Here is a 26,933-nt window from a genome sequence, read left to right as displayed (position 1 = left end):
TTATTCGATTCTGTCGGGAGTAAGCCCACAGTTCCTAATTAATTGTATTGTTGGTGTTATTTCAAGTTTTACTTACCAATATGTGACATGCATTGCACTGGCAGCCAAGATCCAGTTTCGTCGCATTTGGGTATGAATGTGCCCTTGCCGTACTTTTGCGCTGCTACCTCGTTCTTCTCCCGCAGTCTCTCACACGGGCTCAATACTGTAGAAATTCAGTAGATAATAAAAATGTACATATGCAACAAGAAAAGTACCAATCGCAACGTCTATCATGCAGTTAAACATAACTATACAATGCATGGCATAATAATAATCGAATCTACTTTTTTTGTTAACTAATGATTGTTCCAGTTGTCTCCCTTGAGTCCCAAACAAGGGAGGGGGTTATGCCGCGAGTAAAGCAAGAAGATTACGCAGATACAACTCTTTTTATACCGCAATAAAATGCAAAAAAAGTGATTAATTTCCAACAAAAATAAAATGTTTACCTAACTATTCACTATTTAAAAAAAAAAAAAACAATCAAGCAAGTGCCGTTAGATCGTCGTGCAGTACATTCTCGTGGAGTTATTACTATTATATTATTACACATATAATACAAAAGACGACATGCCTGATTCAATTGCATGTGATTTCTTCTTTGTATTTCTTAATTGCGCTGTTTCACCTTCCACTGTTAAAACAAATGGAAAAGGAAAGGATAATGCAAGATTTACATAGCAAGGTAGATGTAAGATAGGATGATAGATAATTTAGTAGATATTTACAGGTTTGCCAGCCCAAAGTACCCGTAGGAAGAGTATACACATTTTTCCCTTTGAGCAAAATTTCATTACTTGCTTGCTCTAGAAAAGAGAAAGAGAGAGTTTATACAATAGATCTTATTGTTGAGCGCTGATATTCGATATAAATATTAACTTCAGTATTTTTTATTTGAAGCACTCATTGCTATGATTGAACGGGTAACTTACAAGCTGTACGCAAGTTTTTTTAAAGGAGGTATTTTTATACAGATTTTCTTTATTAAATTGTCTTACACAATGGAAAACACATGGGGTACTTACCAGGACACACAGTATTGCACTCCTCTTTCGTTCTAAAGTTGTTATGGTTGCCGGAACAGCCGTGGTATCTGAACCTCTCGCAGCGGTTACGTTCATGGTTGAAGTGCCATCTTGTCGTGTTTAGTACTTCACTTTCCGAGCAGGAACCTTCGTCTTTGGTCTCGAAACACACCGTGCCTGTTGTTGAAGGGAAACAATAATATAATAAAACTGGTGAATAATGGTGTGGTCTGGTCAAACAAAATGTACAAAAAAAAGTTTTTTCGTATCCTACTGAAGATTAATATCGTCATATTATGATTATGCGTGACTCCGTGTGCGTAGACTTTATGTGTATATGTAGATAGACCATGTATGTAGCAAGAAGTTATTCCTTCTTCATGCTAAATAGTCTTAACTATATACTTACTGTTTTTGTTTAGAAAACTTGATGGCAGGTATAATGACCAGTCTACCCAAACTGTCTCAAATATTTAGTTAGCCGCTTTTACTTACGTGGCTTAGGACAGCACACAGAAGGTCTTGAATCATGTGGTGCGAATCTGCAGGCATGTGTCGTTGGGCAGGCAGCAGCACTGGGTCCACATAGTAGGGGTCCGGAGTCATCAGGAGCTTGCAGAGGTTCTACACCATCAGGGCATTGAGGTGCTGGTGAACAACGGGCCAGAGGTGGACAGGAGACACCCTGGAAACAATAAATAATTTGGGTATATTATTATTAAGTATATTAAGTAAGAACAGGAGACTCTTGAGGTCAGCTTCTAGGTTTTAACTACTAGAGGTAGATGGTGGTTAGACAATCTCTCAAATAAAGTAGGTACCTATTAGATTATTGGAACTAAAAGAAGTGGCTTTAAAAACTCTCACTGGTTATTACACTTTGCATTTCGAATGAATGAATCCGCTTATATTAACAGTCAATAATACATAAATAATAAAGTCGATACGTATTCGGAATAGAATCTTTATTTTCTTTGGCAGGTTAATGACACCATAACTAATCATACGTCGTCAAAATCTGCATCAGCATATAATATCCTTACCTCACAATCCAGAGGCACTAATTCGCAAGTCTCATCAGCTCTGCATTTGGCTTCGGCGCAAGGGTCTCTACATTCGCAGGTGGGACAGCCTTTGTCATCCAGTTTTCGTCCGTGGGCACAGATGGTTGTCTCTTCGCAAGATGGGAGCGGACATTTCGTTGGTACATCGCAGTTGGGAGTGGAGTTTGATGTACGAGTTCCGGCGATCTGTAATAGAGAAAAGTATGATAAGTGACTTCATACCTGAGAGAATATTAAAATTTAAAGTTGAAATCGTTCTTACTCAAAATGTTTATAAATAGATTTTCAACTGTCAATCATTGGTGTTTTGTCTCAGGCAATTTTAATAGCACCTACATATATTTCTGTCGATAGACCCTCGGGTAGGTCTTTAGCTAAGGTCAGTAATTTTCTTCTATAAAACACTGCTTTAAAATTTAAAGCCTCCAGTAATAAAGAGACTGTGAAAGGTTGTTGTGTACGTACTTCATTGCCAGCTACGTCGACACACCAGCAAGTTTTGTCAGATCCTCTACACTGCACAATCTCATAGGCGCCATCTTCCTTACACTTCGGCACCCAGGTCCAGGCTGGAGGACTGCCGGTCTCTGCGGCCGTGTGGAGAGCTAATGCCCTGTAAAACAAACGCACTTTAAACTTTTCTTGTTGAGGACATAAATTTGTTTTTTTTTTTACTTCTTATACTTCATCTTTGTTAGTTGTACTAGGATAAGTCACCCTCGAACTTTGATTTCGTAGGCTATAGAAACATTCTGTCACATAACATCGTTACGGTAATGTTCCTACAGTGGGCTGTTGAGTGTATTTTATTTGGACTTTAATTTATACCTTCGCTGCTGACAAGCAGTCTGGTGTACGGCCTTAGTGCAAGCGGTGCCGCAGCCGGTAGCGCAACAACGTTCACTGGGACCACACTCCGCGTCTGTTCTGCAAGACCACTCGCAAGCGCCGTTTGATGGTACCAAGTAAGGACATTGGCCTGGTTTCTTTGGCAAACCTGGAAAAGTAAAAAAAAACTTAATGAAAGTTATTATAGCCGCGTGTTTATCGAGACTTATTTTATAGTGATTTATATGAGAATGTATTTTAGTAAATAAATTTGGATTCGCAGTACGCTGAGAAAATATAAAATTATCACCTACGTGCATTTAGATTATTCGCAAATTGAAATAGCACGACAATGTAGTTGTATACAACTACTTTATTTCATTTGCAGGTGCCCATAATATGCTTGAGAATGTAGTCTATTGACATTGTCTTCATAGATTTAGTCACTGAATTCACAAATATAACTGATTAAAAGTTTATATTGAAAGTTCCTTACAAGCAGGTACAGGTGGACAATAATCCGCGTCGCATGCCACATCCACGGCAGCGCAGGCGCGGCCCGCGGGGCACGTGACGCCGGCACACGGGTCGCGACAGCGGCACGTCGGACAACGACCTGCTCCTAGCTCGAAGCCGTAGTCACAGCCCATACGACAGGTTAGCTCGAGGCATGACAGCTCGGAACGGAGTCTGGAAATATAAGTTTCCTTATTAATATAAGTCTTTGCTGTCTTGCACGCTAAATGAAAAAACGCTGATTCAATAATAAGTTTCCAAATTTCACGATTCTCCTACTACATGTTTGGTTCAGATCATACGTGTCACATTATGTTTCAGATCTGGTTTAATTAGTGAGTACTCTCACTTGAAAAATGTCTCGATATCTCGGTAGCATCAGAGACTCATGAAATTCAGAAAAATAAATACAACACGGTAGTGTGGTGATCTCCTAGTTGCCATAAGAGTAGTCGTTCTTCTTTCAATAGATTACGGTTTTTAATTCCCACGATCAAAATATATTTTTAGACTATTACCTACCTACCTGTTCCGAAATTAACAAATTTTGGTTACTTAAGTGAAAATACAACAAAAAATACTTACTTATCACAATCAATAGCCGAAGCATTTCTAGTGCTGGTCTCAGGTATCTCAGTGCCGAAGGAGTCGACACACCAGCATCGTCCATTAGCGCACTGTTGCGACGTGAACGACCCGTCAGACTTGCACGTCGGCGCGGGGAGCGCCAGCTTCATCCCGTCTACTGTGCCTTCCATCTTCTCGTCAAAGTCGCGGAGGTATTCGCACACTGGAAAAGAAAATTATGAGGTTATTAAAAGGTTTTATCAAGAGCAATCAGTGGAAGAACACGGTTAACATACATGACTTTTCGGCCCTGGCCGAAATGTCTAGGATACTAACCCGGCCAAAAGTTCAAGTAAATCAAAATACATAATGTATGTACCTACTTTGATTATTATAAATTTATTTTAGGTCAATTTTAAAAGCTTAGATTGCAAAAACCATTTGTCAAATGTGTAGGAATTTTTCCGTGATATTAATTTATTACTTATGTATTTTGTCTACATATTTATTTAAGAAAAATCCCGTAATTTTACATCACATTGTTTCTATTAAACCTTTTAATTGTTTAGCAATCTCAATTTGCTGGTTGGTATAGGCTGGTTTGACCCTACAAACTAGGTAAATAATACTAACTAGTAGGTGTATCATCAACTCTGTCGGACTGTAGTCTCATCTTCGCCGGGTCGATACACACAGGCCCACAGCTAGACGTAGCACAGCACATTAGATCATTGTCACATTCGCCTTCAGGGCACGTTATTGTAGAGTTCAGACCACATAAAGCTTCCGCTTCTGCGCCGCATGTCTCGAAGTTTATCTGGTAAAAAGATAATGTGATTTTATTAAGAAGGTTTTTAGCAAATATAATATTTGGCTTATGTGCTTCGTTTAGAAATAATCCTGCTGTCTGACAAATGGTCCCGTCCCGTGATTAAGACAGACTGTTAAGGTTACTTTCACGTATTTTATGATAAGTTATAACTATGTAGGTAATTGAAGATAAGAAGAATATAAAATAATCAAGTTTTTCTGTTTATTGCCATTTGCTGCGTAAGTAAACTTGTTCTAGCATTAATTTAAAACCTTACTTTTGTTATGTAACTTTTGTAGGTGTTTTATCATGGCCTTCAAACTAAAATGCAAGATTTTTTAGATAACATTGTGTCCGATAGTGAAAGGAGTGTTGCGTGAGTTACTATTTAAAGTTGTCACGTAACAACAAGGTTAAAAGGTCACGCAGTTTTGAATTGGGGACGTTTTTATAAAAATGCTGATAATATTTTTAATATCAAATAAATAAACACAAAACGCCTACGAATGTTGAACGGTTATTAAGATTGAACTTGAAACTAGTTATTACACTATTTTGTAAATACATCCAAAAACTGTTTAGTTTTAAAGATTTGATGTTAAAGAATGTAGTCTAAACCTCACCTCCATAGCCTCTGCATCAGTAGTGTTGTCAATAAAATGAGGGTCTGGACAGCAGACTGCTATGCCAGTTCTCCTGGTCCTCGTACAAGCATGACCACCGGGACAGTCAGATTCCGCGCCGCAAGATAATAAAGTACCGTCATCTTCCGTAGCAGGCACGCCGATTTCACATGGGTTCTCGTAGGATCCTTTTGGACGACCTATAAGTAAAAGTATGAGAATTTTATATTTTAGTAATTAAGTAGAAGCAACTAATGGTTTTGAGTAGCTGAGTAAAAGAAAGAAAATCATAACACTCAATATTTCTTGTAACGACAAATTGGTTTCTATGTTTGGATTGGAGCTGGAAATGTATGAATGATCAATAATGCAGCCAGGACTAAAATAAGGATTTTGTTTTTTATTTGTTTATTAGTTAATACTTACATATAGGATATCCTGTGCACAACTCCCCTGAACAATCAGCATCTTTAACTCTAACGCACTCCTCACCGTCGGGGCAAGGGAAGCCGGCACAGGGGTCATCACATTCACAAGTAGGACAGCCGTCAGCGCCGGACTTGTAGCCGTATTCACACACTCCCGCGCACAGTGCACGTGCACACGAGTCGAGGCTACGTGCACCACTGCGTGCGGGAAGAGGGGAGCTTGAGCATTTGACGGATGATGAGGGACCCATTGAACCACGTAGTTTGTTGCCTTCTGAGTCTACGCACCTGGAGACCAGTAAAAAAAAGATTTAGCTCACGTAGAGTATATAGTATGTTATGTTATTAGTTTGCTACTACTTGAAATGTGTTTTAACTTTGTACCATTGATTTCTACTTTGTACCATTTTAAAGACCCCTTTATAAAACAGCGTGTACTTATTATTACGTAAGCTTAAGCTTAACATAAGCTTAACAGTTAAGCAATACTCAAGATAAGTCAAAGTCAAGTCAGTAAAAAATGTGAATTAAAAATTATGTCAATCTTACCAGCAAACCAATCCATTCCTAGAACACTGCCGTGATATAAACGACCCATCTTGAGCACACTGCGGCACATAACCCCTTCCTTCCTTCTCGCTAACGACCAGTAATTCCGCTATCATCTTCTGTTGCGTGCACATTGTCACATTGTGCGGTAATATACAATGTCTGCCGCACTCCCCGCCGTCGCAGCACTTCTGCATGGACGGACATTCTAGGTCATGGGCGCAAGGAGTGCCGCAGTCAAGGTCACTGTTGGTAGGAGCGGGGCAAGTGCCGGCTTTTTGTAGTTCTAAAGATGCTGGACAGCATACGCCGTAGTCGTTTCCTGAAAAACGGTTAAAATCATATTGATGTCGAAAATTGAAATTATTGATGGCTCGGATGCGACCACTACAAAAGCTAATTAGCTAAAATTAACCTAGGTAAGTGATGTATGATTGTATTAATTGTGTAAAACGAGATCATAGTAGCGACAAAGTCATAAATAATGTTTTGCTTGTGAAAGCTTACCTGATTCAACAAGACATCTGTATAAAGGTGGACAATTAGGTTTGCCAGGATCAGTACCGCACAAGAACGGTCGACTCGTCTCCGATATTAACAGCGGTTCTCCCACTGGGCAAATGTTTTGTAAACTACGACCTCGCTTGCCTGAAAAAATGACATTTAAATCAGAACTAATGAATTAATTATGCTTAAAAACATGAAATAAACATGCAATCCGAATTAAATGATGCATCTAGAAATCATAATAGTGACTTTTCAAAATCTAGGAATTAAACTGTTTACTTATAAGAGGCTACTTACAAGTAGGCACAGGTGGACAAGGCGGTTTAAGACACGGAACTTCTTCCAACTGACACGACAGTTGTCCTGGACATGTTACACCAGAACAAGGGTCCCTGCACTTGCATAGAGGGCAGCCTTTTGAGTCCAGCTCGAAGCCTAAAGGACATAACATGCGGCAGGTGTGCGCCGCACATGGAGCCACGCGGGTGCAGTTGACAAGGCCTGCTGCCGGCGCTCTTGTACCAGGTACCTGAAATAAATAATATTATGTTAGTATGTTTCGTTTTCAATTCGCAATGAGGGAGAGTTGAGCTTATGTATTTCAACTTATCTCTAGTTGCTTGGTCGCCCACGCACACACTGGTTTGATTAGGGTAGACAAAAATGAAAACAAATCTTGAGTACATACCCATTGTGACATAAAAAACAGTATGTCAATTGTATCTTATGTATGATAGAGTTGACATATTTAACTACGTTGATATTTGATTACGTTTAGGGTAGGGTTTTAGGGTATATATATAGTTTATGATTTTTTTATTTAAAGTTTGTTTCTCACCTCGAACCCTGCAGCATCCACACACCAACAAGAGCTGACAATCTCATTGTCACACTGGATCTCTTCGAACTCTCCGTCAGCGGTTTTGCACCGCGGCGACCTCATCGACGGCAGCTTTCCTCTTCCCCCTCTACTGTTCTCTGCTGCTAAGGCACGGGATATCCTTTCTGATGATAGCTTTAAGTTCTCACAACCTGCGAAAAGAACGCTAAAGTTATTCAAGTTTCTTTATAACATCGGCAATTTAAGTTAGTGCTGTTTTCTTGGAAAACGTTCCTGACGACTTTTACATATTTATAGGTATCTGTGTTTTTCAAAAAGAAACAAAAACACAGATAATGTACTTCCAGATACTTTTTACCAAGACTTCAATCATTTTTGTGAACATGCACTCTTAACTTACCAGTATATAAGGGATCTACACAAGCCCGTCCACATGACGATGAACAGCAGATCTTGTCTCCGCACTCATCGTCTGTAGTGCACGGCTGCGCCCGTGCAGGGCACTGGGCATTACTCGGACACCTTCCTCTAAGCTCGGCGCTTGCTGCAAACAAACAAATCAGAATATACTTATTATTCCAACCTGGCTATAAATATTGTTTATGAACAATTGGGTAGTTGACTAGGTTAACGATAAATTATTAAACTTTCACTCATAAAAGGTTCATCTAAAATGCTCAGGCTATGTAATTTCTTTCGTAAATAATGTTGAAATGGTAACTATATGGTACCGACTAAAAAAAATATTAGGCACTCGTTTGATAGCAACTAAAACACGAACCTGTGACGTTATTTACTACACCGTATACCTACTAATATGCGTTTTTGACATTTCATAGAGAGTAACTGATTTGACTGGTAGTCAACTAGCCTATTAGTTAGGTATTTAATTATAACATAATGTAGAAAGTGCATAGTTACCGTGTTGCAGAAGCAATGCGCACGCGCAGAGCAGCGCCGCCCTCACCGCCACCGACATCGCTGCATTACACACGCGAACACTGTAACAAACAAAACACGTTATTATTATGAAAAGGGAAGAAAACCACATTTTTTCATCAAGTTTGTATGTTAGTAAGACCTTTATAATTATAGTGAAGAGTAAGTTTCATAATATAATTACGATAAAGAGCATAAACTTTGTCTTCCTTTGTTCGTTCTACAATTTGTAGGTGGAAGGCGAGATGCGAGATCTCTTACCGCATAGCCTGAACGTTACGCCATCTGCATTACGTTAATAAAGATATACAGGGTGTAAACGACAGCCTACCGAAAACGAAAAAAAATGACTTTAGACACGATTCTGGTGCTTATGGCGTTGAAAATTTTCATCGGTTTTTTCTTGATTTTTCCGATTTTTTATGCGTTTTTTTTATTTTTTCTGGTATTATTTCGTTAATACTACACAATGCAACATGAATATGAAAAAAAACCGTCATATTACTGTTTTTCACAAAAAACAGCAATGGATTAAAACAACGTATAAATTCGCTATCAGCTGTTCGGCCAACGACACCGCGCCGGCGGCGGCCGGCCGCGACGGTCGACGTCACGCCGCTTACCTACGCGCGCCACACAGACACGATTACGCACACAGCTGTCAACCTCACACTCACTAGTATGCAGCGTTACTTAGTATTTGTTCTATGTTAAAAATGAAAATTACATAATTATCCCGCTCTCCGATAAAAGGTAAATTCATAAGATTTAAAATGTGTGATATCTTATTATTACACGTACAAATACATACAGAACAACAAAAAATCCTATTGATATTCTTTAGCGCTATAAAAATCTCTAATAAACAATTTAACATGTATTGTCGCTTTGTTCCATTAAAATTTGTTCTTGCAAAATTCTATTCGATATTTACACGCTCATTCATACTTCATACAAGCGCGGTGCGACTCGAAAAGTAGATGGCCGTAGTGACGCGTGACGCCGCGACCGCGCGTGGATGTTACATAGATGGGATGCGACAAAATGGATGCTAAGTAATTCTCCGGGGATTATGAATTATGATAAGTTAGTTTCTCTGATAAGAATATTAATGGATATTGATTGTTATCATTGTTATGTACCTACATTTTTTATGGTTTAATTAAATAAACGTTTCGTGTTTATTTTATTTACTTTAAGCTGATTTTATGTTATAAATATCAAAGTTTTTTAAACTTACATCAATAATGTTTGTAATGTTATTTGGTATTTGAATAAAACTACAATGCAACCAGTAACAACTGTGACAAGTAAAAATAGTAATGCCACATCAATATTTTATTGAATCTAATCTCTCGCTGGGATCCTAACTCGTCGCTCGTCACCAAATCGGCGGCGCGCGGGCGGACGGCGCGGAGGGAGCGGGTGGCGCGGGCGAGGGGCGGCGCGAGTGAGCGGAGAGGCGCCCGCGCCGGCGGCTCTCTTTGATCGATAGTTCGAGCAATTCGCTCGCGGAAGACGGAAGCTCTTCACCGGTGTCGTTCGTTATGTCCTATTCGTTGGTGATCTGCTGTCGTGTCGTGTGTGAACTGCTGTTTATTATTACTTGTTATTGTTCCGGTTTTGAGTTGTTAGTGTTTTTATTGTTATTATTTTTGTTGTTATTGTTTTCAAAGTGCAGTTGTGTTCGTAAATAGGAAGAAATGTTGATGTGTTATGTATGGTGAAGCACGTGGAAGTGCACGGCGTGCTCTGCACCTGTACGTGCGGATCCAAAGGTACTCAAACTCTCGCCATACCCCAGGTATTTGCGTGTTGATAGACATTGATATCAATTTGTTTTAGCACTTCCTTATTATTGGTTACGTTTTGCTATTATTGTTTGATTTCACGTAAGCCTAGTAGGTACCTACCTACTTACAATTTTACTATGAGCTATTGTAACATACGGGCCTACTTACGATACCATAAACGATACATAAGATTGTTATCTAATGATAGCGTTGCATACTAGTGAGCGCATAGACGTGGTGGTACGCGTACGTACCTACGACGCGTCGCGACATGTCGTCGCTCAGCGCGCCGCCGCCGCGCCGCCAGAAATCTCGTAGGCATGCGCGGAGATACATCGCGTTGTTCACTATACATTGAACGCTCAAAAATGACTAACTCGGGAACCAATCATTTCCGAGAAATATCGTTGGAGTAAATTTCGCGCATACAGTGTCACAAACTTACCAGTAAAGTTTTCGGTTAGCTGTCATTTACACCCTGTAGGTACGTATCCATCATCTGGCGTAACTTGTAAACCGCATAATAATAATATACTATTGTCTAGTTAACTATAATAATTATGATAAATATAGACCGGATGCGTAACTAAATTACGCTGTAGCGTAAAATTCGTTACGCATTTTACCTTTTATTGCTTTCATTGCTGTTATCGTAGGTCGTTACGCTAACGGCTCCATTTACAATTGACAAGTTACGCTATTCTCCGGTGATGAAATCGTGCCGACTTATTTTTAAAAGGAAATCCAAGTATTTCAAAAAAGTTGTTAAAAAAAACCAAGTGTAGAGTACTTTTCAAACATACTACTTGTGTTGTGATCGGTTGTTACTAGATGTCGCTAGTGACTGTAAAAAATAACTTTCTGTTTATTAATTTCATGAATCTACGTGAAGCTTATGACGAATTTACTACCTATCAAAATTGTTAATCATGATAAAACTCAATAGATTACAAAAATGGAAAAATTATACCTGAATTTAGTTCAATCTAGTGATTTACAATGTTAATTAATTGGTTGAAATTCATAAGTGGGCATATTTACCAAACAATTAATCATGGCAGCTCGTAATATAAATTATGGATTTACTGTACCTACACTCATTCGGTGTTGCGTGAATTTGCGTGTGTGTTTAGCACCCCCTGGTGTTTAAGTTGATTTTCTTTGAGCAATTGGTGAAATTAAATAGTTGGCGAGATATTAAGCCAAAGCAGCTTTAATGCCTACGTGCACATCTACAGGTAGATACATCATATCGATCTTTAATGAAAGTTTTCCCTATTTTCCGCAAATGAATGCAACAGGTAGAGTTGTATAATCACTAATACAATATTATCTTACTTTGCCCTGCATTTTTCCTCCTGATATTTGAAGATGCCTTTGAATATATAGGTAATTATTTTGCAAGTATCAGACATTGTGAAGAAAACAAAATACTTTAACAGTAGGTAAGTACTCATACAAAATCCAATTAACTATGACTTCATACCCAATTTTAGTTAATTTTAATGTTGGTGTGTTTTTTCTACTGTTCATCCCACTACAAGTCAGAGTCAGCGATATTTCATTGTCAAGATGATTTATTTATCTGATCACGTAAAGGCATGCAACAGAGGACGCTCCGCCATTATGTTTAGTGCGTCGAGTTGCACTGACTCATACAAACGTTTGACTTCGACAAACATGGATTTCGGCCTTGTCGCTGAATTGATTTGGTACCATTGTTCAATGATAATTAGATTTTGAGTCAGTTACACATCGTGTACTTACTGAATTTTAATTATGTTTATTGCGTTATTAAGAAACCGTACATTCTTATCTAGTGAGTCTACATAGATTTAATAAATAACAAACACGATTTATAATCACTCGTTACTACATAATTATAGGTAAATAGTGAAGTTAATACAAAGTCACAATATGTTATAGCAAACAAATAAGTTCTTTCTCCAATAAAATCAGAATAATAAGTACCGAGGTACTAAGTACATAAAACCTATCCTATTAAGAAGATACGTACAAAATTTAAAAATGATCAAAATCTACAATAGTACCGGTATATAAGTTTCTCTGTTAAGCTAAGTCATGCTAAACGTAACACGAAAACTAAGTAAAAGAAAGTTTCCAAGTTTAAGTTGTTTCGCCTACTTAATTGCCTCTACTTTTCGCGCCTACTAAGATTAATGGCGCGAGTTCAAAACTGTCAGCAAAAAAAAAGAACTTTTTCTTGCACAGGCAAAGGAGACGGGTTATTCAGCCCACACATAACCAACCAGTCAATCACGTCTTCGTGACGTGTGTGCATGCATTATTGTCGGGATTCCGAACGCGCGCGCATGCGTCCTCGCGCCACTTCGCGGTTACGTACACCGGGCTTTCCCGCGCACGATACCAGTGCACAGATTATTATATTTTACTAGATTTTTAATTACCAAAAAAGATTAAAACAATATTTATGCTTGTAGTTTGTAGGAGGTTGGTAATTATTTAATAATGAGACAGACAAGCTATAGTAATTTAAGGAAACACCGTACAGAAAGATGAAACTAAATAGGTAGCATATTTAAAAATAATAACAATAAAAATTTATGGGGGCTTAGAGGATGCGACCATCACCTTAAAAAGCAGAGAAACATTAATATAATGGATGTGTAATGAGGCTAGGAAAGCTACACTTCAAAATGAGCCCTTTTGAAAAGTATTCGTCATACTTATAACTATCGTAAACCTTTCGTTTGTTATGAACTACGGAAATTACGTAACAACGTACCCATCAACTGCATGCTAATTAGCGATTACTTTCTCTTATTTAAGTTGGGACTCTATCGCTAAGCGGTCAATGAACTCCGTTCTTTGACTCTATGGTTCGACGAGCAGCATACAATAAAACACTTTACTTCGTAAGTTGAGGTAAATAATGAAACAAATAAAGGAATGTTACATTTTAAACGTAACTTTTATTATTTATATTAATAAATATGTCAATTAAGTAGAGCAACTCCTATATGAGTTGAAGAAGAGATTTAATAGTATCGCTCGTTAAGGAGGAAAAAGATTATAATAATATTTTACCTCACGAAATCACATTCAGCGATAGAAGGACCATAAACCAAATTGCAAAAGTTTGCAGTCACAGATAACTAAGATCTATTCATAAGGCTAACATTATTAAAGAGACATCAACGCTCTCCCAATCAATAATATTGGTGAAGTCGGATTAGTTTCACCGAAGCTGAAACCCGAATATCTAAACTTTAGCAAAGAGTTCCACTGGCTACGTTCACAAACTTCTCTCACGAAGAGTTGATCACAGACACGAACTTTATCCAACTTTGCTTCTTTCGACGGTATAATATAGACAATATTAATTCTAAACGTGCTGGATTATGATCCCGAAAGCGTATCGAATTTCTAAATGATTTCTTCATTTTATTGGTTAAGTATACTACTTAATTAGTTTTATGGTATTAGTATGTAATTAAGTTCGTGACTACTAACGATGAGATAAGTAGTATTTATTGTTCAATAAAGACTTTCTATAGCAATCAATTAAAGTCGCTTATAAGGCTCAAATAGTTGAATTTACCAAGTTAAATACCTTACCTACTTTGGAACAAAGACCCAATTTTTCAATTGAAGCTTGCAAAAAGAAACGCTTCTTTGAACGTAGCGTACAATGAAACCGGTATTAAATGCATGCCCAGCATTCTTCTTTACACTCTAGAAATCTTGAGACGTATTAGAATTCCTGATGCCACGTCATACGGGTATCTAAGTAAAATCTTTCGCCACATTTCAACAGTCACGTCGTCAAGCGTTCGGGGATGTCGTAAGATAGGAGTGAGTGAACTCGCTTCTGACGTTTACGGTGACGCAACCACGCATGGTGAAAGGCACCAGACGATAGTTTAAATGCATTGCGATGCGATGCATCAAACACTCCTCGTTTTGTTGTTTTTAGGAAATTTGCGGTTTGATTTAACGTGCGTAAGAAATGTTTTATTGAGCAACAAACGTGTAGATTGTTACGCAAAATGTAATTAGGGTTAGTGAAACTTGTGTCGGAATAACTGTTTAGTAAATTGAAAATGCTAGTAAATAGATTTTTATGAAAACATTTCTCTCTTCCAATTTAATAGGACTTTATAAGATGCTTTCGTTCATGCATAATGTTTTTCTAGTCTTGCCGTTTCTTATTTGAGTCGTATAATGTCTGCATTGTGCATTTTATTATCTTATCTACATTACAAAGGACAATGAAATCATAGAGAGTGTCATTAAAAAAGATATTGGGAGCAGAGGTCGGAACGAATTCGCATCAACTGCACCTTCAAACGAAAATGTGGGTGATATCATAGAAAATTTGAAATGTAAAGTCCAAATTCCTTTGTACGGAGATCGACAGAGGAATAGTAAAAGTTTAAAGTCAATGCGCTCGTAAAAATCGACAAGTCGGTGGAAAGTATAAGTAAGTTGGAAAAGGGTTTCCAAACCAGAATTGTTGTTCAGTTTGAGAATTCGTTCTTTGAAAAGGATTTTCTATTTTTAAGCTATGCAATGATCATAAATGTTGTCATTGACTGGTTGAATACCTTCTTGCCTAAAACCTTTGAATATCCAGCAGCGCGATTCTGTACAATCAGTACTGTCGAGTATCGAAAGTTTGACATTTACAATGTACTGCCAAAATAGTTCCTACGACGCTTGTCAGAGGCGCTATTCAGATTTGCATACATTTCTCGATGACAGGTCGGTAGTCGTTAGTAGTAAAGAATCGACCTACTGCAGTATGTATCTAAATAATTACTTTTAACAGCAAAATCATCCGTAAAATAAGATTATTCTACACAGATACGAACATCATCCGGTCCTAACAATCCGCAGTCATTCAATAAATGACGCAACCCCTTCAATAACACTAACCGAACCATTGTTTTTATTTTCACAGCTGAACGGCTGTTGTGTAAACATTTTGCTTAATTATCTGATACCTGCAAGTATAACATTGCATATCTTTGACAGCCTGCAATTACGTTAATTGGAAACTGTTTGTTTGACGACTTAATGGCTTCACGTAAATAAAGATTGATTATAATGATTATGCCGGTGGATATTTTAAAGACCGTTTTATAAAAATTACATTTTAAGATACCTTAATGGTTAAATTTCAGAAATACAGAAAGACTTATGCTATAAACAAAGTTGGCTACTAATGAAACTAGACATTGTTAGGTAAGTCATTTCGAAATTTTAGCAAATTAGACACTAGAAGGTACCCATCTTATAACGTTGAATTCCCAACGTTGCCGACCGCTTACTATTTGTTGGCACTATAAACCAAATGCAAAACGAGGTTACGTGCAAACGACATTTATATAAATTAGCACGAACGTTCTGTTTATTAAACAGCTACGAACAATAAAACGTAATAGGAAATTCATATGAATAAAATCACAGCCACAGTGGAAGTGGACAATAAAATAATTCCAACAAAAACGTGTCACAAGCTGAATATAAAGTGTTTTGTTCATAAAAAAACTTGTTATAGAAAGTGAATTTGACACTAACGGTGACAGATTGCAGTCGTGATGAATTTCACTACGCGTTTACATTTATTAAAGGCTAAATAAATGTTTATAGCAGCTTATTACAGGGAAAATTATGCTTATTTTAAAAGGCTGTCATATCCTCGAAACGTTTCGCTTCTTTTTTAGAAGACAAATCTTGCATTAGGGAATAACGCTCCCTAAAGGCGGGAAACTTTACAACGTACGGCACAGATACAAATTACTTTGACCCTGAACCATTTAACTGGAATATTAAAAGATAAATACATTTTAAGTAAATAAACCATCAAGCCTTCGTACTAAATAATAACATTGGAGTTGCCTAATAATGTTCTTTTTGAAATAAATACCTGAGTTAATTAATGTAAAATGGTAGATTAAAATGTAATATAATAATTACAAAGTAAACCAGGTGTATAACAGGTGGCTTCCGTAGATTAATTAATTCTATGCTAATCCGAGTTTAAGGGAGAAACAGATTGCGTTAAAGCCATCTTTGGGCGAAGTTCGCAGATTTACCCAACACTGTTAAGACTGAATAAACAGACCTATATCACTATCAAAGGATTGCTTGAATATTAAACCCACTTAAAACTGGAAACCGTTTTTGATACACAACAGTATTCTTTTTTAGCACTTTTCGATTTTCTTAACTAAACCACGCTTTTGCTAATACTCTTGCCTGTTTACTCATACGAATACGAATAAAATAACTTACGATACGTTGACGATAACATAATTTACGAACACAGCAGTTTTATAAAAAAAATGTACCTATTCTTAAAATGTATAAATAATTTATCAATCTAGTAACAATAAGGCTGAAATAAAGAAATCAGGTTAATTAAGCCATGTCGTCTTTCCTTACCTAATAAATCGCCTTCCGAATTGGCATTAATCTTGTATCTAGGACAATAAATGAGTGTCTCACTGAAAACAGACCCAGAAAAATACTTTTTTTATACATCTAATAACATAAAAAGAGGAAAACAGACATTGACGCCGGCTGTTTTATGTTTTATGAAACGTATAAAATATATTTTGTTCTGTCTATACATTCACTGCTAAAACAGCTAAAGCTTTGTCAGGTCAGCAACCTTGCTCAGCACAATAATTATTGCTTATTTATTTGATTGGCATATTCAATCAAGCGACTAATCGTAGCGTATAATTTTGCCATAATTGTGTTCGCAGCTAAAAAAAAAACAAAATTACAGACAAAAATATTTTTTAATACTATCAATAATTTTAAAAGAGTTAATTAATGAAACAATTTTAATGAAACAATTAAGCTATAACAATATAAAGTAATGAAGCTTAATGAAACCGTAAAATAAATAAACGAAGAAAATTAAAAGTTATTAAAAAGTATAACGACACAGTCAGAACAACAAAATTACTAAAAACAAGATGCAAATCTGGTGATGAACGTAATCCGTTGACACAATAGGTTATATTTACAAAGACGTAATAATCTGTTGATATTTGAAATTAAGCAATCACAATGTAGAAAGTAAAATGTGATATGTCAGTCACGATTTCGGCACACATTGTATCTGTAGCACAATATGTACTCTTAAGCACCTCATTTGAATACTTACAACACAAAGAGATGTAGTTCATCCATTTAATCCAACTTTTGTAATGCTAATCAAAGTTTTACGAAACACTGAGATTAGAAAACATATTTTTACTTTCTTTATTAAATGTTAAAGTCCTTGATGGATTAAATGGTGTCTGGGAGGCTTTGTAAAAAGGTTGTAATTTTCATCCCGTCTCTTGCGAAAATAAAAATTTTCACGGAGCTGTATTAAAGTTATAGCGTGTTTTTTATTGACTCTCTTTAATTGACTAGCCAGTTTTGGGATCATTTTATTTCAGTACAAATTATTAAAACCACTTTTAAGCTTTTGTTTATACTTATCTTTCTTCCTTTTGCGGTTATTTGTTTAGGTTTTCTTATGAAGCAAACCACATTTTTTAAGAGATACGTTGTATAAATTCGTTATTTGTTTGTCAATCAGTGTTGTCAGTTCTCTCCCGGGGCTCCTGCGGTAAACATAGGAGGAAAATTGGCTGTACCTTACACAATTTACTTTTTACACACAATAGTCTCGTGTACCTAATACATTTTGTACATCGCAAATAACAATTTTATTGGTAGTATTCACTGTTTCAATGACCGAATTTATTTTTCAATTAATTTTATTTGTACAGTACTCTATTTTGGCAATATTTTCGCCGAAAAATGTTTTGTATGTTCAGTTGTAAAATAGCCGTGAAAATATTTGTTCAACTGAATATTCGTTTAAAAACATGATTTATTTACTGCAGTCGCTTTGAGGCATCAAATTCAATATCAGGTATGTTCATTTAAATTTTTACAGAAATATTTTTTCAACGACTTTTATTAAGTAAAAAAGTGAAAGGTCAACTAGTCATGAGTAGTAAACCTGTTTTACAATACTTATTTGTTTCTTGGGAATAACGTAACAATCATCAAAGACCGATACAAAAGAATAATAAGTGATTCAACTAAGGGCTAGAATTGTCGCGAAAGCCGCGCGTGACAAACAGACAAACAAGCTGGTGCCTCGGGTCATTGATGTCTACACTTTCACGATTTCACTCACTATTACTGACAGTTGACAGTTGACACTGAGTAATACTGTAATGTTATACTATTGTCTTCAATTTATTGGATAATTATCAGCTGTTAGTAGCTTAGAAAATACTATAACTGACTTCATTCTTAATGGTGTTCTGAGATAGGTAAAATTCAGTTACGTACGTCTGAAACTGTTGCAGATTGTACTTTTATACAGCTAATGCCAATTCCCCAGTGTGGTAGACTCAAGGCCTGACTCGTTCCTTGACTAGGAAGAAACACTTGCCCAGGAGTGGGACAGTGGCGGTTTAAAAAAAAATCGAATATGAAAAAGCACGGTTGGTTTTCTCCTTCAAATGATAAGGCGGTGAGTAACTTATTGAGATTATAACACCCGTATGGCCCTGGCTCAGTTAAATCTTTTATTACCTTATTATGCAATACAAATAAGTAAATATATCATTATAACTCGGTAAAACGCTAGCAATGTATCAAACGAAACGCATTCGAAAGATAATGTTGCAAACTACAAAAAACTAGAAACCAGAAAGTACTCTTAAAGAGAGTGAGATACTCTCAAAATACATTTTACGGCGATTTACGACGCTGACAGATTTAAGTTGTTAGAATCTGTATAAACGTTCTCTGGATGTAAATGCTGGATTTCTTAAGCTTTTGGTACTTCAAGAATTTTACAAAAGTAGGTAGTGTTGCTTCACTGAAAAGTTGAAGAAATCTTTTGACTTTCTTAAAAAGAATGCCGTAGTAAAATATTAGAATAGAATAGAATGTTTGATGATTTGAATGTTGAAGAGCAAGTACATTGCATACTCGAAGCATTATACGTTTAGCAATTAAACTGACTTGTTTTTAATAGCAGCTTTTAAACGGCTCAAAGGGCTCCGGGCACTCTCCTTGGCACAAGTTTCACCACTAGTCATTCTTAATCTGAGTCATAGAAACTTAATATCATAGTTTCTGAGAAGACATTAGTCATCCTAGAATTTGATAAAACTTTTAATATTTAGATCTGTTATAAATATGTCCATTAGATATACTTACTTACTTTTTTTCTTTTGTTATTAGTTTGATTGATCTAACTTTGAGAGCTTTATCTCTTTACACTATTTATAATTGCACTAACATTGTTATCACTACAAAGTATAAAACGAAGTCGCTTTTCGCTGTCTGTACTTATGTATGCTTAGATATATAAATCTACGCAACCGATTTATTGCCGTTTTTGTAAATAGATAGAGTGATTCAAGCGGAAGGTATATGTAAAAATTGTAAAGGTTTTATTTTAAAATAACTTATTAAGCGGTGAAGCCGATCCCTAGTTGCATATTAAATCGATCTCTACAAGTGAAACGTAACCGTCAGCAAACATAAACTAAGACAATTACCGTAAAACAAACTTTCACAAAAGATAGTTTTCTCATCAATAACATTGATAATACATCGTAAACCATAGTCATAGTGTTACGGGTAAAGAAACGACGGAAGGAAATGCACATCCTATTTTTATTTCTCACGGAAACTTGCTACAAAGTTGTGATTAATGTTTTAAGCAACATGTAGTCTACCGTGTTTTATGTGGGGAGTCTTGCTTACGAAAGGTGCTATAAATTTATTGAGCCTGGTCTGCTCTATTTTTAATAAGATGGATTTGTGTTTCTAAGTAAGCCGGAAGTTAGATTGAAGAAATTTCTAGCTATTGATCAAACGTTAAGGTAAATTTCTTAATTATTTTTTAAATAATAGATTAAATATTCGTAGGATTGGTCGATTAATAGATAAGTAGTTGCCAATACGTTGCTTTGAATTTCCTTAAATGAAAAAAGCAGATATTGTCTAGAATAAAGTAAAAATTACTGTTATTTTAACCCTAATCTATAAATATACTTAACATTAAACCTGGCCGTAAACCTAATTTAATAGCGAATTAAAATATCACCGTCTTTGCCGTTAAGATTACCTCTTTGTTGGTTTTATGAATACATTTTAATAAGCACTACACTCAGCTTTTCTTTATTAAAATGATATAAAACCTCTTTCGCTTAAGGCGCTTTACCGTTGCGGCTTGTTTCAAACTAATAAGATTTAAAGCTCCTTAGTGACAGGGGAGCGAGACGTAAGTAATTTAATTTCCTGTAACATTCATCTGATGATTAAACTTTTACAGCTCCATGAAAAGAGTGACGAACAAAGTATTATTTCGAAAACTCAATTACAAGTTTTTAAGATACTCTCGTATTTGGAATAGCTCCCGTAAGTCTTTCCGACTTATATAGACAGAAAACAATGACAAATATGTTGGACAAAATACCGATAAAGAGCTATTTTAAAACATTTCGGTAATTTGCATGCTTGTTAAAATGTATTTCATTTCAGACCAGATTCATTTGCATTATAAAATTATGGAAATGAATTGTTTAATTATTGAAAAACTCACTAACAATAAATTAATTGCCGCACTGTCCACCGATAATTGAAAACAAATTGTATTTCTGCTTTGGGCTTCATATGCCTGAACAATTATGTGTCATAAAGTATTTTTGTTATTCATGAACTCTACTTTTTATTAAGCATAGCCCTAAAATTAATTCGAAAATGTACACTCCCCAATATCTGTTTACATAAATATCTAACTCCTCATTGTGAACCTGTAGGAATAGGCCATCTGAACAAACCATTTCGTACGATGCCGTATCAATCTTATCTATTGCAGCCCTATGAGTTTGACTAACCCCCGGTTTCTAAGGTACATTTAGCGGTAATTTATCTATTCAATAGCGTTAAAAACCATATGAAAACAGTATAAATGTGCCTCAGGAACCGGGCATAACTGCTCAAGATTACGAAGAATGCTTATGTGCTTCTCAACTCTTCATTTCCCTATAATCCTTCGAATAAATAAGCAAAGTCGTCAACAGAAGTGTTTCGCAAACGTATCTCAACTTCAACAATAAGATCTTCGCAGAACTCTCAGAAACGAATCCATTTCCTGACTCGAGAACTGTAAACTCTTTGTTTGAAAGTTCGTTACATTTAAGCAAAGGATTTGTGTTTCGCGATTAATGTAAATAAGGCATTTATTCATGAAATGGGCGGCAAATCGTGGCAAATCACGACTGTTATCTTAAGCGGATCGTCTTGGGCAATGTCGTTGGAACTCGGAAGGGATCGTTTAGATTCAAAGGTAATTTAGCATACAGTTTAGGGTCTACCCGCAGGGATTGTGCATTTAAAGTAGATCGACGAATATTGTTGTATGCTAAACAGTGGTTTAGCTTTTTAGTTTGATATGCATGTTATTATAATGTATGCCAGTTGATTCCATAATGCTTTAACGAGCTAGATTTGACTAATCAGATTGAATATGACAGTGTACCTGTTTTGAGTAGAACAGCACATTTTTTTTCATACGGAATTCGTTCGTTTTTACACAAACTCCAAAGAAGAATGTAGCATTCTTCCTTTAATACTTAGGGGAAATCTGTGCTAGCAGAGGAAGATTAAAAATGAAGGTTTGAAAATAACAGGCTACGATTTTTCATTCATCTATTTCAACGTGAAAATTGCAGAGCGGATTTTACTTCCCGACTTCACTTTAATTGCCTTATAAACGTGGTTAGTTTATATTTTGTCACTTTCAATCAAGTTGAAAACTATCTGTGAGCGAAGAAGACAGAACATAACCAAGCCGAGTTTATGGGATGTTTATTAATAAGGTAGTAAGAGCAATTTCACATTACCTTTCTACGGAAGACTACAAAAATGTTTAATTCTATTTATCTTGTTACACGTCAGTTCTGGCAGTATAATATCATCTTGGAGTGTAACAGACAGGGTTTCTAGTTGTTATGTTGTTCCACATTTCACTTTGTACGTTACTTGGCACGATGGGTGCATTTAAAACGTCATATCGTACCGAAATTTCTGCTGAGTAAGATTGTACAACAGTGATATTGTTGAATGATAAAGCTGTGAAACATATTGTATGACAGGCCTTCTTGATTAATGTGTTTTGTTGGTTTGTATGTGCTTTAGTAGTTAGTTTAAACGCTATTTTGGTTTATAACATGGAATATATTGAATATGGACGAAAGGCAGAACTAGAGGATCCTGAAACCTGATTTTCCATCATCCAATGTCTGTCGAAAACTTCTTAAATATTTCTAAAACAAAATTACCCGACGTAGGAAAATTCTGTCCCAAGAAAAGTAATTTACGAATAAGTATAAAGTATCCCCGAATAACAAATTGTAGGCATTTTTTATCGCACAAGAAAGTTAGAGAATCTTAAATCGTTTATAGAAAAAGTGGGACATTTTGAACATCAATTTAGAACGTCAAATATTTAACATGACCTTTATAAAATGGTTGCATTGCGCTTGTTTACATTTAGTTACAATGGCACAAAAAACAACCGTGTGATTGTCTGTACGTGTTTCAAACAACTGTTAGAAAAAACTATAATAGAGACTCTCACCGGTTTATTTACGCATTCTTTTAGAATCTAGGTAGTATATTTTAACACTAACTAGGAAGTATAACAGTCTTAGAAAGTGTCACACGGAAACGAAATAAAATGATGCAATTCAAAATAATTATCACCTAATTAATTACTTATGTAATTCTTTGTTTCTTGTACAAAAAAGGGGTTTTTACTTTTATTTATTGTTTTGTTTTTTGGTCGGTTTTGTGGGAGTAAATGATTTTAAAGCGCCATTAAAATTTATAATTGCATAGTTTGACAAACATGGAAAAACCGTGACGAGAGGGTTTTTGTTATCTTAAAGCTATACAAAACATGAGTGGTGATGACTTTTGTTTCAACATTGCTTAGCAGTCGAGAAAATACGACTTTTAAATATTTTTTGATATATAATTTAAAACTGTGTTATTGGCGTAATCAGGCATAAAACCAGGATCGCCACAAAGCTAAACAAAAAAAAGCCTGAGTGTAAATTTTCTCGCATTAAAAATTGTGCAATCTAAATTCCTCCTTTTCTATTTATTCCTTCGGGACATAAACAAACGGATTGAACAAAAAACAGGAAGATCCACCTGCGTATGTGATATTAATGAACAATGATAAATGACATGTAATACATACTAATAGTGACGTCCGCGGCACTTTCACCGGCTTGACTCATGCTGTCCAAGCGACATACCGGCCGAGTGAAACCGCGTTTTGGTCAGAGAGAGTTCGCAATTACTGATGTCTGCGACTGCGCCACGTGGAGACTTCTAATATTCTAATAATGTTAACTTTTCAATGCAATATTTCCATGTTTATACATTTAAAACTTCATATCTTTAATTGTGGTTAGTTTTAGTGTGTTGCTGTGTTCAGGGTATGTTGAAGCGTAAGCAATCATAATTATAATGGTAAAATATAACGTCAAATATTTCAAGGTATAAAAATAAAAGAATCAAGGAAAAACTGATACCTCTATTTTTACTTCAAGGTAAAATTAGACAGGTACCTGCAGCCTGTCGTAAATCGGGGTATTCTTATTATGAAATGCGATAGGACTTTAGATTTGAAATATCAGGTAATACAGATGACATCAATTTTGATACATCGATTGACAAAACAATTGTAAGAATAGGGTCTATTTTCACTTTCCTCAAGGCTTTATCTGAAATTTACTATATTTATTGTTAACCATCATAAAACAAGTACACTAATTAAGTAACGTGTTCTCAAAATAGAACAAGGAATTATTTTGCCAATACACGCTTTATTACCCTCGGGGGATAAGATAATCCGTAATTAGTACTTTCACGATCATATTTTACTCGCAATAACGCGATTTTATTAAAATACCCGCATCAACGAGCACTTGGTCTAAATAACTATTCGTTCGTGATAAATCGTAGTTATGTTTTAATGTGTGAGTTGAATGAAGGTTTTTAGATTGTCTGTTATTGAAGCTAAGTGATTTGTATTTGGGAAAATAATTGAACTATTGCAAGGTCGGATTTAAACATTTTGGTAAAATTGAACTGTGAATTATTTGGAATTGGTTCAATAGACATTATAATGCCTTAAATTTGGAATACTGTGCCAGTAGCACGTTTTTTTACAATCAAAACCATCGAGTATTGATAGTTTGATATTGAAAATGTACTGCCAAAAAAGTTTATATGACGCCCGCTAGAGGCGCTGAACCGATTGTCACACAATTTATTTCGATGGCTAGCCGGTTGTCGGTAGTCGATAGTGGTAAAGAATCGCAGTACTATAAGATAAGTACTTCTTAAAGGTTAACAAAACAAGCTTATAAGTAACCCTACACTATAAATCGGGACCGTATTTTTAAATAATGGGTAAGATTTGAAAATGTTGCCAGTAGGTATTGCTTGAATTTTAATTCATTTGTACACATAATTTTCGTCCCTAAACTTTGTTTACTAATAAGCTATGCAATATTTTAAACTAAGCTCTAATATATTACTAAAACAGACATAATAGTAAACCACTGAGCAAGTGCATCGGGTCACGCAAACTTCGATGGCCGGAGTAATTGAAACTAGCAGTTTGACCCCATCAATTTAAACTCTACATACTCGAGAGTGCATTAAATGTATTATATGGCTATTGTAGAAAAATATATGTCGCTGAATTCAGGTAAACTTTCTAAAACATGTCAATAAGATTGATTAGACTACATTGAGTGACAGACTGTCACTCAATGTAGGGTAGATGTACGAAAAATACGAATAATCCTTGAAACTGCGACAATATCGTGGCTACTGCATTTGTAATTAACTTATGTTATTGTTTATACCATCCTAATGGGTAGGATCTATTTTTAAAAATGGATTACAGTAATGGTAATTAAAATTTATCCGTCTTAGCATCTTTATTTGTTAACCATATATTTCGCTTCATTTTATCATGAAGATACAACTTCGCAGAATCTATCCACGTTATGAATATTGCAATATTATTATGAATTTAAAATTAGTAGTTTCCATTAAAAGTAGACCTCCCTTAGCTAAGAAAAACCATTAAAGTAAAGGTCTCATTAACTGGACGGGCGCTAATTTCGTCGCCGTCCAAGTTGCGGGCAACAAGCCACTGACAGTTAGTTATAAATACAGTTTCGGAAAGTTGGCAACACTTTCTTGTTGAGAAAACCCAAGAAAATTAATTTGAGAACTTTTTAAATAATTAATAGTTTCCCAACTTGAGATTACAGCGGAAAACTAAATGTTTGTGGGTGGTTTTTATAATTAGAAGTTGCAAATTATAAGAAAACTCGTAAGAATTATTTGCGGGAATTTAAACTTTATTATAGAGCGTTTTGTTTCGGTTAAGTGTAGCTAATGCTTGCAATAGACAATATGTATAATACAACTAAGAGGAAAGTACATTTATAAACACAGATGATTGATTCTTACGATTTTATTAAGGTTTTAATATTTATAGAACCTTAAATTATGCATCTACTTAGGTACCGACTACATACATAAAGTACACGTAAAAGGACAGAGGAAAACTACATCAACCTTTCTATAACATAGATTTCATAAAAATAAGTCCGTAAATTCACCGGACTTTATTCAGTGAAATTTAGGTATTGGATTACAGTAGCATCCATTTACCAAGAACATAGCCATATACAGAGAACATGAGGTAATTCTGTCAGTAACTCAGTACAGTATTGTGCAAGAATCAAGTAAGCGTCGAACTGTTAGGATATCCGTTTTCCGTCTGAGCTCATCAATGAAAAGTGGCACAACACACTGGGATTTCTATTTTGCAAGTATAATGAACATTATCGCTTTTTTATCTTATTTATGAGTGTAATTAAATATGAGATTATTGTTTTTAGTAATTTGCGAAATAACGGATCTAGGTATATTTCAAACTGAAGACTTGAAGACATGGTATAAACAGAAGTAGATAATCAGACAATTGAAAAACAGGAAAATAGCTTTTATAGAGTATGTTCACTCGAATTTTTGACATCTATGTTTAAGCATGGGTGTCTAATTAATGATAATGACGCTCCTGATAAATGTTTTAAGAGGAATAAGGACTTGAATTCAACACGCCATCGCCAGCAAGAATGGGCCGGAGCGACCAGGATACAAGAGTTTTATTCTTTTAAGTAGTAAATAAAAATCACTCATAATATGTGTAAAGTTTTCTAATAAGGTATCATGTATGTAGTAGATACTCTTTTAAAATAACATGATTAATAAAA

General features: G+C 35.6%; 2 protein-coding genes across 4 annotated transcripts in view; one reads left to right on the top strand and one right to left on the bottom strand.

Annotated features, from left to right (window-relative positions):
- Window positions 1-26,933, bottom strand: part of LOC142981232 (uncharacterized) — a 75,207-nt gene that overhangs the window by 4,393 nt on the left and 43,881 nt on the right. Inside the window, exons 2-19 of one of the 2 annotated variants that reach the window (XM_076126990.1) lie at window positions 8,723-8,802; window positions 8,202-8,345; window positions 7,799-7,992; window positions 7,258-7,489; window positions 6,961-7,101; window positions 6,454-6,775; window positions 5,903-6,192; window positions 5,477-5,676; window positions 4,676-4,859; window positions 4,061-4,265; window positions 3,456-3,649; window positions 2,960-3,128; window positions 2,597-2,744; window positions 2,111-2,317; window positions 1,563-1,752; window positions 1,068-1,244; window positions 617-676; window positions 77-205 (exon numbers count right to left, since the gene is read on the bottom strand). In XM_076126990.1, the coding sequence (XP_075983105.1) occupies window positions 77-205; window positions 617-676; window positions 1,068-1,244; window positions 1,563-1,752; window positions 2,111-2,317; window positions 2,597-2,744; window positions 2,960-3,128; window positions 3,456-3,649; window positions 4,061-4,265; window positions 4,676-4,859; window positions 5,477-5,676; window positions 5,903-6,192; window positions 6,454-6,775; window positions 6,961-7,101; window positions 7,258-7,489; window positions 7,799-7,992; window positions 8,202-8,345; window positions 8,723-8,780 (3,244 nt within the window). In that variant the 5' untranslated portion in view covers window positions 8,781-8,802. The remainder of the gene's footprint in view (window positions 1-76; window positions 206-616; window positions 677-1,067; window positions 1,245-1,562; window positions 1,753-2,110; window positions 2,318-2,596; window positions 2,745-2,959; window positions 3,129-3,455; window positions 3,650-4,060; window positions 4,266-4,675; window positions 4,860-5,476; window positions 5,677-5,902; window positions 6,193-6,453; window positions 6,776-6,960; window positions 7,102-7,257; window positions 7,490-7,798; window positions 7,993-8,201; window positions 8,346-8,722; window positions 8,803-26,933) is intronic. The other variant, XM_076126991.1, reaches the window with a different exon arrangement.
- Window positions 10,071-26,933, top strand: part of LOC142981233 (uncharacterized) — a 107,605-nt gene continuing 90,742 nt past the window's right edge. The window contains exon 1 of one of the 2 annotated variants that reach the window (XM_076126992.1): window positions 10,071-10,544. In XM_076126992.1, coding sequence (XP_075983107.1) covers window positions 10,457-10,544 — 88 coding nt within the window. In that variant the 5' untranslated portion in view covers window positions 10,071-10,456. The remainder of the gene's footprint in view (window positions 10,545-26,933) is intronic. The other variant, XM_076126994.1, reaches the window with a different exon arrangement.

Source organism: Anticarsia gemmatalis, chromosome 19, assembly GCF_050436995.1.
Source record: "Anticarsia gemmatalis isolate Benzon Research Colony breed Stoneville strain chromosome 19, ilAntGemm2 primary, whole genome shotgun sequence".
NCBI lineage: Eukaryota > Metazoa > Arthropoda > Insecta > Lepidoptera > Erebidae > Anticarsia > Anticarsia gemmatalis.
The sequence above is the reverse complement of the archived record's forward strand: the minus strand, read 5'-3'. Positions and strand labels throughout refer to the sequence as shown.